Here is an 18,739-nt window from a genome sequence, read left to right on the forward strand (position 1 = left end):
TTAGTCTATTTGCACGTGGGGAGCTTTTGCTTTGGGGAGTTAGTTTGCAGGTGCCATCCTAGCCACTGCCTGGGGTCAGTAGATATAAGCAGAGTATTAACAGTTGCAGCACAGTATCTCTAAAACAAATGATACTGTGTTTTGTGGGTTTTGTTTTATTCTTGTATTAATCCAGCACAGCGCAAACATGAGAGGCTTTTAAATAGCGCAGGGTCAAGGGCACAGCTGTCAGAGCACTCATTTAAAACTAAGTACATTGAAGGGATCTCCATTCCCAAGGCTTCCCCCTTCAAGGCAATTTGTTTTAAATGGCCACTTTAGGGCTACAATCAAGTCATGTTCTGCTGACAGCATAAACTTAAAAGCAAAATGAGAGCAAATTCACCTAACACTACATTAATTGTGATTTTCTATTCAAATTTCCAGTCCCCAGACTATTCAAAATCAGAATTGGTAACCCCTATGGCTCTATTCAAAATTTGACATTAAAATGAAAAGGCACAAAGACAAGACATACAAGGTAATCTGTTTTTAAAAGGTATAAAAGCCTACTGCCATAATGAATAGCATTCATGCCAAGGTAGGTTTTTTTTTTATTTTTTTATTTTTAGATAGATGCATGCCAAATTGTCCACAGTTTATATTCACCTCACTTCCTCTAGAGTTCACCTTGCAGAAACATGAAAAGAGTGTGGAATTACAAATCAAGGGAATGAAGGCTGGTTAGTGTTTGAAAATATCACCTGCATAAACATTTTGTTTAAAACAAAAAAAAAGAAGATATTTCTTTCATTATATAGAGAAAGCACTCCAGCAATATCCTCTGATAGTTATGTTTTGGGTTTCATAGAGAGTTATTCTTATTTAAAATCTACTTGATTGATGGTATTAAAAGCACTCCTTTAATTCCATTGTTTTTAAACATTTTCCAGTGACAGCATCTTCCCCTCATTAGCGTTTAGCAATTGTTTAATATTATCATAAATTAGATCTCTAGCAAACCTAAGGCACAGTTCTAGTAAAGTATATTTCTATGTTTCCGCTATATCCCCAGGCTGGAAAAAAAAAAAAAAAAGAAAAAGAAAAAAATGAAGCAGACACTAAACTGGTTGATTTCTTATCACTTTGTTCACATCGGAAGCCCTGTTGATGGGGATATCTTCAAGGCTTCTTCTTTCCCTTTCTCCAATTCCAATTCTCCACCTATTCCTCCATTACTACCTCCTCCACCACCACTACCATCACCATCATAATTTTCTTCACCCTCACAATAAACTCTTCCTCTAAGACATTCATTTACATATATTATCTTATTTTTCTTCTCAACACCTGTATAACATCAATACTAATAGCCTATTTTTACAGATGAACAAATTTAGGCCCCCTGAAAAGGTGAAGTAACCTGCCCAAGATCCAAACAGTAAGTGGCAGAGCTGGGATTCAAATCGAAGTTGATTACCAACTCCAAAATATATGCTCTTCAACACAATGCCATGCTGATCTTGGTGATATGTGAAGAATTTGAGGTGCCGGTAATTTGAATGGGACTCTTTATAAACTTCTGCAGATCTCTATAGCCCAAAAGGAAAAATCCTGACTCATTGTGCAATAATAAACTTTTGAATTAGATTAATAACGATGGCTTACCCAATTTTTCTTTTTCTTTTTCTTTGAGTCAGCATCGTTACCACTGCCAATGCTGGAATGACTTGTAGCACTGTTGATACTAGAAACACTTTCAGAGGAATGCTGCCTTCGGATGCGGAGATCTAGCAACAGATAGAGAGTATCACATTTGCTCAGAAAGACTCAATCTGAACAAACAAGACTTTTAGACTTTCTGAGAACAAGTTCTCCAATAAAGGTCAACAAGGCTTTGTACGGACTATTTAGAAGCAGTTTCGGTCTTATAAGTTCAATAAAGTACAAGACTATTTGCTCTCCTTAACTGAGTTACCTGCATTAATATTCAATGGGAATCTGATATAAGTCTGCAGCACTAGTAGTTTAATGAGTTCAGAGTTTTGCCCAAAAATGAAATGCTATGCCCGTGATTTCTACTGAATATCTGAACCAAACAATGCTTCCAAAATGATTTATTCCAAATGATTAGTTCCATGGAGTAGATGGAAACTCATAATAGGATGAGAATTAATTGTGTCTTTTTAATATTTGTGCTTTGAATAAGGTTACCAAAGCCAAATATATTAATTTTCCATTTCATAGAATCATATCACAGTAGAGCCAAAACAAACCTTGGAAGTCATCTAACCAACCACTTCATTTCACAGATGAGGAAATTGAAGTGTGAAGAAGTTTAGTAACGTAACCAAGGTCAAAGAGCCAAAGAGGGGAGGGTTCCTGAGAGAGAATCTGGTTTGTGAATTAAACAGAGGAAATATTTAAGACAGTGCTAGTCTTCCATCGTATCTATAGTCCCTGGCTATGACTTGGAATAGTAATAACAGCAACAATAGCAACAAATGAGAATGATAGGGCTAACTCTTACTCCGTGTTTACTCTGTCCCTAGAGTACCAAATTTTATTGTTAAAGCAAACCACTAAAATGAGTTTAACCACTAAACATAATTTGCCCATTGTCACATAGCTGAAAAATACGGAGCCAACCTCAGAGGTAGGCTGATTCCAACATCTATTGTTCTAAGTGCTAAACCATATGACCCCTCTATAATTTACAAAGCATGTAGTGCTTCTCCAGTTATACAAGATATTTTGAAAATGATATTATTTGATATTTAATCGCTTTTTGAAAGTATCTGTTCACTCCATATAATCCGGTTATGAGTTTTTTCATAGATATTAAAACTTCATTTGAAATTGTATTTACTTACAGTGAACTGTGTTAGTGGAAAACACTAGCAGAATTTAAAAGATTACTTTTATGTCAAGTTTGCATTTCAGCCATTTCTATTACTATAATTAATTGGCATTAGGGTCAAATTAGGCATGCAAAAAATCTTAGCCAACCCTGTAAGATGTCAGAAATTACTATATAGTGTTCAAAGAGTTTCCACAGAAATAACAGTATAAAATCAAAGCCTTTCCAGTTGACTTATTAATAGTAAAATGACCCATGACAATTAAACTGTAACTGGTTACATTCAAACATTAAATGAGTTTATATGTGGGTATGTTATTCTTATATACGTGTGTGTGTGTGTGTGTGTACACACACACACACACACACACACACACACACGTCTTCATAGGAGCCCTGGTAGCACAGTGGTTAAGTGCTCAGCTGGTAACCAAAGGGTTGGCGGTTCAAACCCACCAGCCACTCCACAGCAGAAAGATGTAGCAATCTGCTTCTATAAAGATTTACGGTCCTGGAAACCCTATAGGGTAATTCTACTCTGTCCTATAGGATCACTATGAGTTGGAATCGACTCGATGGCAGTGAGATTTTTTTTTTATATCCTCATATGTATATGAATAGCTGTCCAACTTACTTTCAAACCATTCTACAAATAGAAATTAGGGTTATCTTTTTAAAAGAAAAACTTCATCATCATTCTCTTCTTAGGACCTTTCATTAGATTCCCATTTTACTAAGAATAGAAAAATATTCCAACTCCTAAATAAGTCCTAAAAGTCCTTGAGTAATCTGGTCTCTACTTACCTCTCCAAACTTGTTCTATTTATTTCACCTTTGCTCATTCTCTTCCTTTTATTAGTTCCATAAATGCACTAAACCCTTTTCTGCCTCAAGGTCTTCCTGGAATAGTCCTTCCTCAGTATTTACAATATGACATAACAATTATTCCTTGGGTCTCTCCTTAAATGTCGATATCTCTAGAAGTCCTTCCCTGACTGTGCAACTTCTCGCAGGTTCCCTGGTACCCTCTCTACTGCACCTATTCTTGTACATCTTTGAACTGGAAACTCTTCATGTATGCACGCTCAGCTACATCAACAATCAAACATAATCATTTATTTTCTGTTCTCCCACTAGACTGTAAGATCAACAGAGACAAAGACCCTGTCTATTTGTTTACCATTGTATATCCAGGACCTTGTACAGAGTATGGCATGTTATAGGCAATCAATAAGTACTTATTGAATAAACTTATTCTTTCTTATTATTCATCCAACCCAGCAGTAGTTGCCTAACATTATTTCAAAAACAAGTATTTACTGTTGAAAGTAATTTAATATACATGCTGCCAAACCATACTTGGTATACTTTCAGGAAAAAAAAAAAATCCCCATCTACACACAGATGTAGTAATTTAAAAAGCAATACTACATTTTGAAATAATAAAATTTTCCATTACTTTCATCTTTCAACATTATAATAAGTACATTTTACAAAATAGTTTAAGATTTGTTTACCTTGCTTTTCAGTAGATTGTGAATCCCTTGAGTATGAGGCAGTCTTTTCTGTATTTCAAGATCTAATAGCATGCCTAGCATATAGCAAGTGCTTAGATAATGTTTTTGAATGAATAAATGAATTTGTTCTACTATGGACTGCTCTTATTTATCAGCCTTTGTTAATAAATGTGATACATAAATATAGAGAAAATACACAGATACTTAAATAAATTGGAGTCCCTAAGTGGTGCAAATGGTTAGCACACTTGGCTGCTAACTGAAAGGTTGGAAGTTTGAGTCTGCCCAGAGGTGCCTCAAAACAAAGACCTGGCTATCTACTTCAAAAAAAAGAAAAGCAGCCATTGAAAACCCTATGGAGCATAGTGCTATTCTGACACACAGGGGGTTGTCATGAGTTGGAATTTACTCGACAGCAACTGGTTTTTATTAACAAATTGTTAGGTTATTTTGCCAAGGTTTGATCTGTCTATAAAAGTGCTTGCTGCTTTGCTTGGAATATCTATTTTAAGAACCTACATTAAAAATTTACCTGACATAAATTTTCAGTGGTCCTAAAAACCCAATTTCAATATGATCTTAGAATACAAACATATAGGCTATGCAATCACCTTAATAACCGTGGAAAGATAAATAACTAGGCCAACTGACTGATTATTTTCTCAACGTAATATCAATGGTCAGTGAAATAAAAATCACTTCTGGTTCACTGAATTGAATACTTGAGCTTTAATACTACAGAAACACAATCTAAATACCTGTGCACATTTAACCCTTTATAACTAATTGCTTTTATTAGTTTTAAAATCTTGGCAAATTATTTTTTAATCTTTCTTAACAAATCTGAATATTAACTGTTGTTATTTTGCTCATTTTAGGTACTCCCTCCCATATTTCTGAGCAAAGGAATTTCTGTTTTTTAATTCCAGTAGATACATGAAGCTACCTGTTGCCTAAGATAAAAGAAATCCTTCCCAAAAGTTTCATTTCAGTGACTTGTGCTGTGTTAAAGAAAGGATTAAGCCTTTTTAAATCCCTTCTGGACCTATTTACGACATAAAGGTTTAGAACATAAGCTGCTTTATTATAGCTCTAAGATAAGCTGTAAATATGCAGTAATTTTCCATGCTGCATATAAATCAACTCCCCCGCATTGAAAGTTGCTAAACTGTTAATAGAAGTAGCCCCTAGGGAACTAGTTTGTCCTTCAAGTTAAGTATATCTCACTTTATACAGTAATTTTTCCAAAAGTTAAGTTAAATAATTTTTTTAATTTATATTTTTTCCTACAAAATTTTATTAAGCTCTTTTTATGTGCATCATTGTGGGTACTAGAATTAAAGAAAATAAACCACCTGATCATCAAATAGGAAAGACATAAATGAAGGCAACAACATATAAATTTTCATAGGGGAAGTACAGCTATCTCCAGAAACATGTAACAGGAGGATCTCATTCCATTCAGGGGTCAAAAAGACAGATTTAAGCAGACTCCTGCAGAATCTAAAAAAGGTTTTTTTTTTTAAATCCTGAGCAAATAGGACAGAATGTTCCAGGTAGAATAAACTAAGTCAACAGAATGTGTGAAGAACCTCTGGAAAATTGAAAGAAGTTCAGCGTAGCTGAAATATGGTATATTGAATATGACAGAAGAGCAACTGCTAAGGTCTAGAAGAGTGTCTGGCACATAATTGGTAATCAGTGTATATATCTGTTGAATACAAAAGGCTGATGAAGAAAGATTATGTCATGGTATGGAGTTGTGTTTCATTCTAAATGCAACAGGATGCCTGCAGATATATATTTTTAGACAATTGCTCTGGTTTCTGTGTGAACAATGATGTGTGGTGGGGTAAGATCAACAGCAGGAAGGTAATTTAGGAGGTCATGATCACTGTGATCACAGTTCACAGGAAATATGAGGGATGGCAATAGAAGGCACAGAGAAAAGTGAACATATTTAAGAGATATTTTAAGGGGAAGAATCAAAATAATTTGATGATTTATTGACCCAAGAGAGGAGGAGTCATGAAAGACACCTAGATTTCTGGCTATACGGAAGGACGGTGATGCCATTTACTGAGACATGGAATACTGAAGGAGAAGTAGGTCTGAGAGGGCAGATGCCAAGTTCGAGTTTGAAGATGTTGAGTTCAAGATGCCAAACGGACATTCAAAGATATCCAAATAGAGTTCTCTATCTGGCAATTCTATATACAGATCTGTAACTCAAATGATGAGCCTGACCTCCAGATGGGATTTGACAGTTATCAGCATATAAATGATAACTACAGATAGAGTACTAGATGAATTTTTATAGAATTTTAGATAGGATGTATAAACCCGTTGCCAACGAGTTGAATCCGACTCATAGCGACCCCATAGGACAGAGCAGAACTGTCCCATAGAGTTTCCAAGCAGTGGCTGGTGGATTGGAACTGACCTTTTGGTTAGCAGCCCAGTGCTTAACTGCTGTGCCACCAGGGCTCCAATAGGATGTAAGAACCATGATATACAGGATCACAATGGAAGAGAGCTTAGGACTGAGTCCTAAGGAATATCAATAATTAATGAATGGATATAAAAGGGTGAACCTACAAAAGAAACTTGAAAAAGATACTTCAAAGGGGCAGAATAAAAATACAGAATATGTGATATTATAAACATTAAAAGGAAAGAATGTTTTAAGTAGGAGGGACCCTGGGTCTAGGTCATATAGGTAATTATTGATCCTGGAGAGAGTAGTTCTGATAGAGTTGTGGGAAGAGAAGTCAGACTCCAATGGGATAAAAGGTATTTGGTAGCTAAAAACATTGCAAAATCCCATAAAAATTACCAGGATTTACCTGGAAATAGGAACAGAGCTAATAGGACATTCAGGATTTAGGTAGCAATTTTTAAGCTGGGAAAATTGAGCATACTGAATGCTATTGAAAAGAATCAGGGTATGAATTACACATAAAGAAAAAATGACATAACATTCTTTTGTAAAGAGCATTACTTGAGTGACAAACCAAGAGATGGGAGGTGGTGGCAAAGAGGAGTATTTTATCATTGTTTAGAATTGCTGGAGTATAGTGATAATAATAGCACGCCAACTTTTAGTCATCTATTTTATTGTTTTTAAATTTTCTAACAGAAATGTACCCTTTTTATTGCCCCCACCTAGAATGAGTCGCTCCTCATGCCCACTACTTTGTACATCACAACACTGATTATTTTACTTTTGTACACCACAGATGTGGATTTTCATACTTCTCACTGGGTTTGTTTTGCATGAAGTCAGATATGCTTGTATTAACCAACCTCCCTATTAATATTTTCGCCAAAGCAAGTGAAGAGAAATGCATGTACAACTGTAAAAGCAAATTCTGTAAGTTCAATTTAAAAATTATTTGCTAATCAAAGATGCTCTTCTCAAATTCTGGGATTCTGACCACATTAATACCAACTGACTCATTATAAAAGGCAGTATTACTGAGTAAAAGCAGCTTTACTGTAATTAATGAATAAAATAGATACCTATTATATCAATGAAAAATGGCAATACTTCTAAACATACCTTTGGGGGGGTGGTCTGGACCATTCAGTGCTCCCTGAATGGCCGCCTGGGCAGCAGAGTTCTGGGCCTTAAGCATTTCAATGGTTTCTCTTAGTTCTATAAGTTCAGACTCCTGTGGAACAAACACAGTTTGGAAGCTTTAATACCTAAAGGGAAAAATAAAATGCCCTTGTTCATAATCCTCTATCAAATTGGTTTGGTTTTATGTAGCAGTAACCCCATGGGAATCTTAATGCTTGGATGACTTCATCAAGTTTTATGTAACAATTTCTTGCTTAGCTAAAGAACTACCCCCCTCCGTCCCAACTTCTTGATTATTCTCTCATAAATGTGATCTGAATTGCCTTTATTCTTTCAATGGGTGGTAGAGCTGACCAGTACAAACTAAAGCAAAATATCACATCTCTCATTTAGGTACTAAACTGATTAATATTGCCTATGATTACATTGGAGCCCTGGTGGCGCAGTGGTTAAGTGCTACAACTGCTAACCAAAAAGTCAGCAGTTGAATCCTACAGCCGCTCCCTGGAAACCCTATGGGGCAGTTCTACTCTCTCCTGTAGGGTTGACTCTAGGCAACAGGTTTTGGTACTTAAATAAGAGTTAAATTATCGAAACAAAGGTAGTTTATCAGTCCACTTTTTATTAAAAAATACTACATTTTCTTATTGAATTTAGAGTAATTTTAACATATGTCCCAATGAAAAACATTAGTATAAAGTTGACCCTTTACAGTTATTTGTTAAGTGAATTATATCACCAGAAATGAGGCATTATGAGGAAGACAGTATACCCCACCCCCTCAAAAAAAATAATAATAAAATAAAGCAGAACTAGAACAACCAGAATGGAAATAATGAGAATGTTCACGCATTGAAAAGAATGTAATCAATGTCACTGAATAATTTGTGTAGAAATTGTTGAATGGTAACCTAAACTGCGGCATAAACCTTCACCAAAAACACAATAAAATATAATTTAAATAAATAAAAGGGAATTGGAGATCTATTTCAGGTTTCCATCAGAAGCCCAATAACAAGGGTTATCCTTAGTAGTGATGGCAATCCCAAAAATTATATCATTTTCTGCATCTTATAGGAAAAATTTCTTGGTAATGTAGTTAGCATTAATCACCTTCTCTACCATCTTTGGCAGAAAAGCCAAAGAATCAGGCTTGAGTTTTTCACTCCATGAAAATTAGTTTATCCCCACTCAATGCTCTCCAGAATACATGAAAAAGGCAACAATTACTGACAACTGCCTTTTCAGGGAACTGCTTCAAACATGGGAATGTTCAGCGACTATTCTAACCTCAGATACTTTAAAAACAAACAAAAAAAGATGATTCTAATTGAAATGATATCCAAGTTCGGAGTCAACATCTAGCGCTTACCGATTTTCACTGGCATATTCCTGATAGAGAACAGTTAGTTTTTTGTTTTGTTTTTGTTTTTTTAACAAACTCTCTGATAGACTTTTAATTGCTTGTAAGTCAAAGAATCTCATAATGAAAAATCAATAGCAACCTCCTGGATTTGTAGATGAGTCTTCAAATACTTGACTGTAATTTCATTTGCATTTACTTATCATAAAGGAAAAAGATGATAAATTTCCACTACCATGCCACAAAATTCAGACCCAATTCATCATTCATCTTCAATTTCTCCATATTCTATTTTCTGTCTTTTGCCCAACTAGTAATAGATAAATTTACCAAAATTTAAAATGTTTTTCCATTTAAAATAAAACTCCCAAGAAGTAAAATATTTACTGGAAATTAATTCTGCTTTTACCAGAAATGTATTCACAACAATGACACCTATGGTACATATTTAATGAATCACACAATTTAAATGTTAATTTTATAACATATACATTAGAATACATGTTAAATTTTAACTAAGGTCAGATTTTTATTCTTGAATTTAAAATAAAAAAAGTTTGTACTTTGGATTTCACTTTAAAGGAGAAAATGGAAATGAGAAAGTCTAGCACAAATGTCTAAAAGAGTTGAAATTAATTTTATGAGTTAGTGGACTTATTTCCGTGTCAAAACTTTAATCTTTTCTAGATAAATCTCTTTTGGAAACAATTCCTGAAAGATAAAAGTAGACTATTCAAGAAATGTTGCTTTTTCAGATAATTGTGTTTCCTATGACATAACAGAATGGTTACTTTCTAAAACTAAGTATAGTTTTATAAACAACAGCTATTAACAAGTTAGTTGTTACTCAGTATGATGCAATAAACTCAAAAGAAGAATAACTAGGTAAGAAATATATTCATTACATAACATGGGAAAATCACACCTATGAAAAAATTAGTTTAGCCAAATTCATATTAGCAATTCTATAGTGGGACTTTATAAGTCTAAGCAAGCATGTATGAAATGTTCCAATCATCTTTAATTAAAAAGATACTAAATTCTTCATTGACATAATCTTTTCAAACCTGAACTAATTATCTCTCCATAGCTGCAAAAATTCCTTCCTTATTTCTTATTTCAGTTAATGAGATTTGCCCTCACCTTGACATTCAAGCTAGAACCATGTCTTTTCTCAGAGACTTTGCATATGATTTTCCCTTTGCTTTAAATAATCTCTCCGTAAAGGCCATACTGAAATGCCTCCATACATGTGAAACCGTTTAGTTACACCCACAGGATAAATCAAATGGTCCCTTTCTTTATGCTTCCAGATCATTTAATGCATTTGGTTTACTTAGTGGTTGAAATGTTTTCTGTTGATTTATTATCTCAGTAAATGTTGGGATGATTTTGCTGATATGTTGTGGTCTGTGCAAATCAGGTGTTTCTCCCCTTCAAATGATAATGTAAAACCTCAACTTTACTACATACAATTTTATATACAAAAGGGTGCTTGATCACCTGGTGAGTAGGGTGTCATATAAAATGTCAATAACTTTATTATTCATTACAAACAAAAAAGTCGCAGTATAGTTAATCCGTGGAATCTCCTTTGGATGGTACCAAAAGCAGTTTTCCTTTCCTTCTTTTTCAATAATATTATACAGATGAATTTAAAGCATTTTAAAATAAAAATGCTGCTGAAATACAGGAATTTAGGAATTGTTTTTCTGTAGTTTATTTCTAGCCTTCTTTTTTCCCTTCATAATCATAATTAGTTGTTCACATTTATTTTTCTAAGCTATACTTTTCTAAGATTCTATACAGCATGGAAACCGAAATGTTGCTCCCAGGCACACAACTACGAATTCCTTTTTTTTTTTGAGGGGGGTGGGGTAAAGGATGGGGAGTGTAGATTGGGGGAAATATGATTGGAAACAATTTCCAGAGTTAACTGAATACAGAATTATTAGATAATCTGAAATAATATCATATTGTCTCTTTCTTTTGCAAAGTGGCCTAATAGAAGATATTTAATAAGCTTTGGGAATTCCTTTTTAGCCTTTAAAAAATCTGGGAAAAATGTTAGAAGAAACAGATCTAAAGTTTACTCTCCCAGTTCAGTACTCAATCTCCTACTCTCGTCATTAAACACCAAAGAGAAAATTAGGGCTGGAATAATTCCACAAAGGGTCTTGGCACTAAAATATTCAGATCATATTTTTGTTGATGCTTTCCACTTCTTAAAAATTATATTTTAAAATGTAAGGACCAAACTAAAATTTAATTTCTCTCCAATCAGACATTCAAGATTACAGTGCTCCAATACCTGATAACCATGTAAGACTCTAGTTTTCCATGAAAGAATTTCTTGTGTAAAAGGAGCTGGATAGGATTCATGTCTCTGAGGCTAAACAAGAATTTTAGGTTTGAAATGCTTCAAAATAAAATGATCAAATACTGAGTTTTAATATCAGACTTCCTAGGCATTCTTTCCAATCTAATTTCATAATTATATCTGACCTATTTCCAAATTTCTCCTGGGCATAGGCCTGACTGAGAATCCCAGCACTGGAGCTTGGTGGCAAATCTTGACAATCAACTTGACCTTCTATGCAAGGCTCTTAAAAAATTCCACTAAATTTGTCTATTGCTTCCTCACATTGACACTCAGTTAATCTTATACTACTCAGTTGTGGTTTCTTTGAACACTCTCCCCACCCCACCACTACTGTGTATTTGCCTTGAAATCTTGTGAATTTTGAACCTGGCAAGCTCTGCTCCATCACCATTCAGATGAACTAAATTCACCAAATCTCAGTACTGTAAACAATTTGGAAATTATGATATCATATTATTCTATGCCCTAAAAGGTTAATGGATGTGTTTTCTATGACTCTGTTGCTGTTGTTGTTAGGTGCCATCAAGTCAGTTCTGACTCATAGCAACCCTATGTACAAAAGAACAAAATACTGCGTGGTCCTGTGCCATCCTCGCAATCTTTGCTATGCTTGACCAGTGTTGCAGCCACTGTGTCAATCCAAATTGTTGAGAGTCTTATTCTTTTTCGCTGACCCTCCACTTTACCAAGCATGATGCCCTTCTCCAGAGACTGGTCCTCCTGATAACACGTCCAAAGTATGTGAGATGAAGTCTCACCACCCGTGCTTTTAAGAAGCATTCTGGCTATACTTCTTCCAAGACAGACTTGTTGGTTCTTCTGGCAGTCCATGGTATAGTCAATATTCTCCACCAACATCATAATCCCAAGACATCTATTCTTTTTCAGTCTTTCTTATTATATATACACTCTTCTTGTTCATTACTTTATTCCCAAAAGCTAGTACAGTGTCTTGTACACAGTAGGCATTCAATATAAATTTAATGAATGACTAAATGTATAAATGAACCTTGGAACTCCAGGAACATAGTTTGAAAACCTCTGCTCTAGATCTTCAAGTTTTTTCCCAGGACTGTTGGATCACTGGAGAGCAATATACCCTTCTATCTCAGCTCCACGAAGAAATGCCTTTACTGAAATATGCTTAAATGTTATGCTCTCAGCTTTTAGAGAAATGTCTATTTCAGCAGCGATTTTATAATTTGTTATCCCATGACCCCAATTTAAGAATACTTGCAGTAAATTCCGCCTCAAATTCAGTGCCAAAAATTTTGTCTCTTCAATCTAAACTACGCTCTTATAGTCATAAAACGAGAACAGAACTTGCCAAGCAATCTCCCTTTGTGCATTAGCTTCCTTGAACTGAATTCAGTTCAGTGCTTTGTGGCAGTGATTATCTGGACTCAAGCATCCTGTTACGTTCATTCCTCTACTCCTTTTTGTTAGATTCTGTCATTTTTATTTGAATTGTGCCACATTATATTGTGATTTATTTTATTAAAAAAAAAAAAAAAACCCTGTTGCCGTCAACTCAATTCCAACTTAAAGTGACCCTATAGGACAGAGTAAAACTGTTCCATAGGGTTTCCAAGGCTCTAAATGTTTATAGAAGCAGACTGCCACATCTTTCTCCCTTGGAGTAGCTGATGGGTTCGAACCTCCAACCTTCCAGTTAGCAGCCAAACGCTTAACCACTATACCACCAGGGCTCCGGGCAAGTTTTAAATATCAGATTAATAAAATACCTATCAACATTGTTGTCTGTGTACAGCTTGCAGTTAGAAGATGAATCATTTCGTTTTCAGGTAAAGGTGGAGCACAGGGGATTTTCAGGGCAGTGAAACTATTTTGTATGATACTATAGTGGTAGATATATGACATTATACATTTTTCAAAATCCATTGAACTCTACAACACAGTGAACCCTAATGTAAACTATGGACTTTAGTTAGTAATAATTTATCAATATTGATTTATCAGTTGTGACAAATGTACCACATCAACACAAAATGTTAATAATCAGGGAAACTGTGGGCAGAGGGTGGGGGAGAGAAGGAATATATGTGAACTCTGTATTTTCTGCTCAATTTTTCTATAAACCTAAACTCCTAAAAATAAAGGATATTAATTTAAAAAATGGCAAGGGCAATTTCAAATATCATGATATCTTCTGAGAACACTGAATAATTTCAGCAATGCTATTTTAAGGACAGTGAACACAATGATAAAACTCCTTGAATTATGGAGATGTATTTTTAAATAGTCAGGCATTATTCTTGGATATAATAAATTACCATACTTGTATATTTTTCCAGCATCTATGATAAAATTTACTTGAAAATATAAAAGAATTGAGGGAAATATTAAAAGGCAAAAAAAAAAATCCATTAATTTTGTCTTCTTAAAAATATTATGGCTTAAATACTAACCCTATTTTCCAGCAATATACTTGGAATATGCCTACTGATGAATTTGGTTTATCTTATATTTTTCAGAGGAAGGAAAGAGAGAAACATGAAGGAAAATACAGTTGTTGATTTCTTACTGTATGTCACATTACCATAGCATCTCAATCCTTATAATAATCCTAAAAGATAGTTATTAAAATCCCATTTACAAAATAATGAATTTGAAGTTCAGAAGAGGTTACATAAACACATCCAAGGCTACACAGCTCTTAAGAGACACAGTCAGCATTCACCCTCAGGCCTACTGAGCATCAAGGTTTACAGTCTTTCCTATCTAACTGCCCTAAAAGGCCTTGTAGTCCTCTCTGCTGGATTCTGAAGTTACATTGTGAAGTGGCAAACTATAACTACCCCTCTCCCCCAAAGAAAAAGAAAAAAATTCCGATAAAATTTCTGAGTTCAAAGGGAGCTTGCCAGCTGCCCTTCCAGAACAGGTTTGACAGGGATGGAAGGTGTTCTCTTTCACAGACAGGGGAAATTTATGCAAAAGAGTGGCAGATAAGGCGAAAATGGAATACCGTTTGCTAGTTATACCAGGTAATTACAGGAATATTACATTTTCACTTATGATTTAACTGGACTGTTCATTCAGTTTTTAAAGAACTTGGTTTTTTTTTTGTTTGTTTGTTTTTAATAGTGAATTGACCACATTTGGTTGTACATGCTAGTTCTGTAAAGCTAATAACATATCTTATAGAAGCTAAAGACAAAATTAAAGCCATCCCTGATGGATACCTACAGTAATTGATTTTGAGAGTATCTAAAACTTCTTAGATTATGGATCCTTTTGAGAATAAGACAAAAACTGGGAGACTCTGTTCAAATTATGCATATATGCAGTTTTAACAAAAATGTTCATACAACTTCAGAAGCTTCACCTGTCTCTGATATTCATCCAAGGACCTAGGTTCAAAAAACCAAACCAAACTGCTTGCCATCGAGTCACTTCCAACTCATAGCAACCCTATTGGGCAGAGTAGAACTGCCCCATAATGTTTTCAGGGAGCAGCTGGTTTGGATTCAAACCACCAACCTTTTTGGTTAGCAGCCGAGCTCTTAACCACTGCACCAAGTTAAGATCACCTAAGCTAAGAGCAGAGAAGTAAGTTACTAGCCATTATAAGGAAAGTGATCCGATTCTTTCCAGGCAGCCTGGACCTTAGATACATCAGTTTTTGTGAACTAAATTCTTTGTTCCTTATATTTTAGTATTCCATAAAATTCTTGTTTTATTTTAAAACTTTTGATTTAACTTAAATAACTTCACTTCAAAGGCAGCATGTTCCAGATGCCAACTAGTCCTCACTGACTTCAAAATTACACAGGATTTTCTCTTGTTTCATAGCTGCTGTAACCTAAAGCGCCTTACTTGTAGAGTCTTAATATTCATTCCAGACATCCTTCCTGGGTCTCTCAGCCTATAACCATGGACTATTACTGGGCTTATAGACTGTGCATTTATGAACATTCTCGTTAGGGTGCAATTCTTGTCAACTGCATAACAAATTGCTCCGAGAATATTTTAACTTTTCTCCTATACAACTGTCTCTCTTTCTTAACATTTGGTATTCTTTTAATAGTTCAATCCAACGGAAGTAAAATAATAGACTGCATAGAAAGAACCGTGTGTGTGTGTGTGTGTGTGTGTGTGTGTGTGTGTGTGTGTGTGTGTGTATTTTCCGATGTGGATTAATCTGAATCCTAAATTCTTTAATTAAAATCTGAAACAAGGTATTACCTCCTCATTGTTCTGATTTAGTATAAAATGAATGCTCTGTAGTACTGTCTTTAAGGAGCTGTACCTCAGCAATTGTTTAAATATCCTGTGCAACCTGCTGTCTTTTTTCAACCCCAGTAGCAATCCCTGCACATACCTTCTGTTCAGCTGTCATGGTTAGACTTTGCAACCGGCCAGTCATATTCCCTAAACTCTTCTCAAAAGCTGCTACAAGGTGAGCCTGTGAACAAAAGAGAAGAGACACATTTTAAATGTCAGAATCTTATTTGGATGGCTGAAAACCTTCATTCTACAAAATGCTTAATTTCAAACATTCCAACTCTTTAAATACTATGACCATCATCATTAGCTCTTGATGGTGACTACGCTTAACACAAATCTTCATTTATCATTCCTAAACTTTGACTTTTTAAAATCAGTGTTTTAGTCTCTTGACATTTGAGTTCAACTGCTGAGAGGGGATGGTATTTTGCAAATAATAACACCTTCTGATTTGTACATCATGAAGGGATTTGACACTCAAAATACTGAATAAAGTTCTGAGTTGCCAAGTCTTTAGGCTTAACACTCAAGAAGAGGTCACTGAAATAGTCAATGGATAAATGTACTCATTTTTATATTCCCATGATAACCTTTGAAGATATTGTTAGCTCCTCTATTGTAATGATACTCTCCTTCAAGTGTCAGACATCTGCTGACAGCTTTAACATTACCTTTCCTCTTTTTCTACTTAGAAAGAACTGAATTGAAAAGAGTTGTCTTCGCTTTCCACATTCTTTTCAATACAAGGGCTTTTCTTTCTACTTTATTCATTTCAACTAAGGATGTACAGGTAGGTCAGCTAGAAATAAGATTCAGTCATATTTTATTTAACATCAAGCTTTTGTGGTTTTATTTTAAATTTCATAAAATTATATATATTGCAGTATATATCCATAACTAACTCTTATGATTATAAAGTGTTTTACAATCTTATTACAGCTCTGACATAGGCCAATTTCTATTGACATATCATTATGTAACATAGCTTGAGCCAGAAAACATTAAGTATGATGAGGTGCTTCCACCTCTCACTATGGCTTGCGGTAGAACTACAAATACATTATCTCAAACTGATATCATTTTATTGGCCCCTTAAAGAAATTAGGATCAAATATTTCACAACCTACATCTCTAATGAATTATATAAGGGGTAAAATTTGGCAATCTTTGGCAAAAGATTGATTTTTGGAGAGAAGTGAGTGTGAGGACTCTAACTCTCAGTAGCTCTAGCAGAGCTGAAAGGCTGAGGTACCTACTATCAAATGGATCACAAGAGTCCTATTAGAGCACTAGAAGTTTATCCCATTAGAGGTGACATCTAGAATGTACGAGTTCCTTCCACTAGCATCATGATACAAAGCTATCTTTGTTTCTGTTGTTGTTAGGTGCCATCGAGTCAGTTCTGACTCACAGCCACCCTATGTATAACAGAATGAAACACTGCCCAGTCCTGCACCATCCTCACAGTCATTGCTATGTTTGAGCCCATTATTGCAGCCACTGTCAGTCCATCTCTTTGAGTGTCTTCCTCTTTTTCACTCACCCTCTACTTTACTAATCTTTGTTCTTAACTCTGAACTTAGGCAGAGCTGCCTTTCTTTACCTGATACTGCAATATGGAGAAGCAGTTTGTATAGAATAATTCTGCTTATCTTCAGTCCATCAATACAACTCCTTTCTCTCTCTTTCTCTGTCTCTCTTTCCCATATACATACACATATACTCTCACTCTCACACAAATATACTACCTTAAAAATTATACACCAATATTTGTCAGCAGATTTAACTAGATAAATAACACTCTAAGAAAAGAAAAAGAGGAACAGTATTTTATACTTTAAAATTTTCTCAATAACAAGGAATGTTATTACATCAGACGACATAGTATCCTTAGAAATTAGTGTAAAGCTATGCCCCCTTTCTCTTATATTTTAACATTTTTTAATTGTGACAAAACATATATATATAAAAGTGAGCAAAATGAAAATGAACAGCTCACCGATTTTATCACAAAGTAAACATTCATGCACCCACCAGCCAAGTCAAGATCTAGGACATTTCAAGACCCCAGAAGCCCTCCCTTGTCCCTTCTACATCACTGTCTCCTTTCTCCTCCCCAAAGATAACCACTATTCCTAAACACTATGTTTTAATTTTGTCTAATTTTTAAAACTTTATCCAAGTGTAATTTTATGGCATGACTCTTTTGTGACTTTTTTCTTTTGCTTAACACTATGTTTTTGGGATTCACCTATGTTGTGTGTAGCAGCCGAGCTCTTATGAACAAAATAGCTTTCTCTTAAACAAGAGCCATCACACAAATAGACATATGCTCACCCATGTTCACTGCAGCAATGGTCACAATAGCAAAAACATGGGAACAACCTCGATGCCCATCAACAGATGAATGGATAAACACACTGTGGTATATACACATAATGGAGTACTACACAACGATAAAGAACAATGATGAATCTCCGAAGCATCTCACAACATGAATGAACCTGGAGGGCTTTATGCTGAGTGAAGTAAGTCAATCACGAAAGGGCAAATATTGTATGAGACCACTACTATAAAAACTCATGAAAAGGTTTACACACAAAAGGAAACAATCTTTGATGGTTATGAGGGAGGGGAGGAGTGGGGAATGGAAGAACACTAAATAGACAATAGATAACTAGTAACTTTGGTGCAGGCTAAGACAGTACACAATACTGGGAAGCCAGCAGAACTTGTCCAAGGCAAGGTCAAGGAAGCTCCAGGGACACATCCAAACTCCCTGAGGGACCAAATTACTGGGCTGAGG

The 18,739-nt window shown here is 35.0% G+C and overlaps 1 protein-coding gene across 2 annotated transcripts in view; it reads right to left on the minus strand.

Annotated features, from left to right (window-relative positions):
- NAV3 (neuron navigator 3) overlaps positions 1–18,739 on the minus strand; it is a 474,286-nt gene that overhangs the window by 43,302 nt on the left and 412,245 nt on the right. For both annotated transcript variants that reach the window (XM_004384618.2, XM_004384617.2), the window contains exons 23-26: positions 16,028–16,111; positions 7,919–8,030; positions 1,648–1,769; positions 649–669 (exon numbers count right to left, since the gene is read on the minus strand). In XM_004384618.2, the coding sequence (XP_004384675.1) occupies positions 649–669; positions 1,648–1,769; positions 7,919–8,030; positions 16,028–16,111 (339 nt within the window). The remainder of the gene's footprint in view (positions 1–648; positions 670–1,647; positions 1,770–7,918; positions 8,031–16,027; positions 16,112–18,739) is intronic.

This window comes from Trichechus manatus, unplaced genomic scaffold (assembly GCF_000243295.1).
Source record: "Trichechus manatus latirostris isolate Lorelei unplaced genomic scaffold, TriManLat1.0 scaffold00125, whole genome shotgun sequence".
NCBI classification, from domain to species: Eukaryota; Metazoa; Chordata; class Mammalia; order Sirenia; family Trichechidae; genus Trichechus; species Trichechus manatus.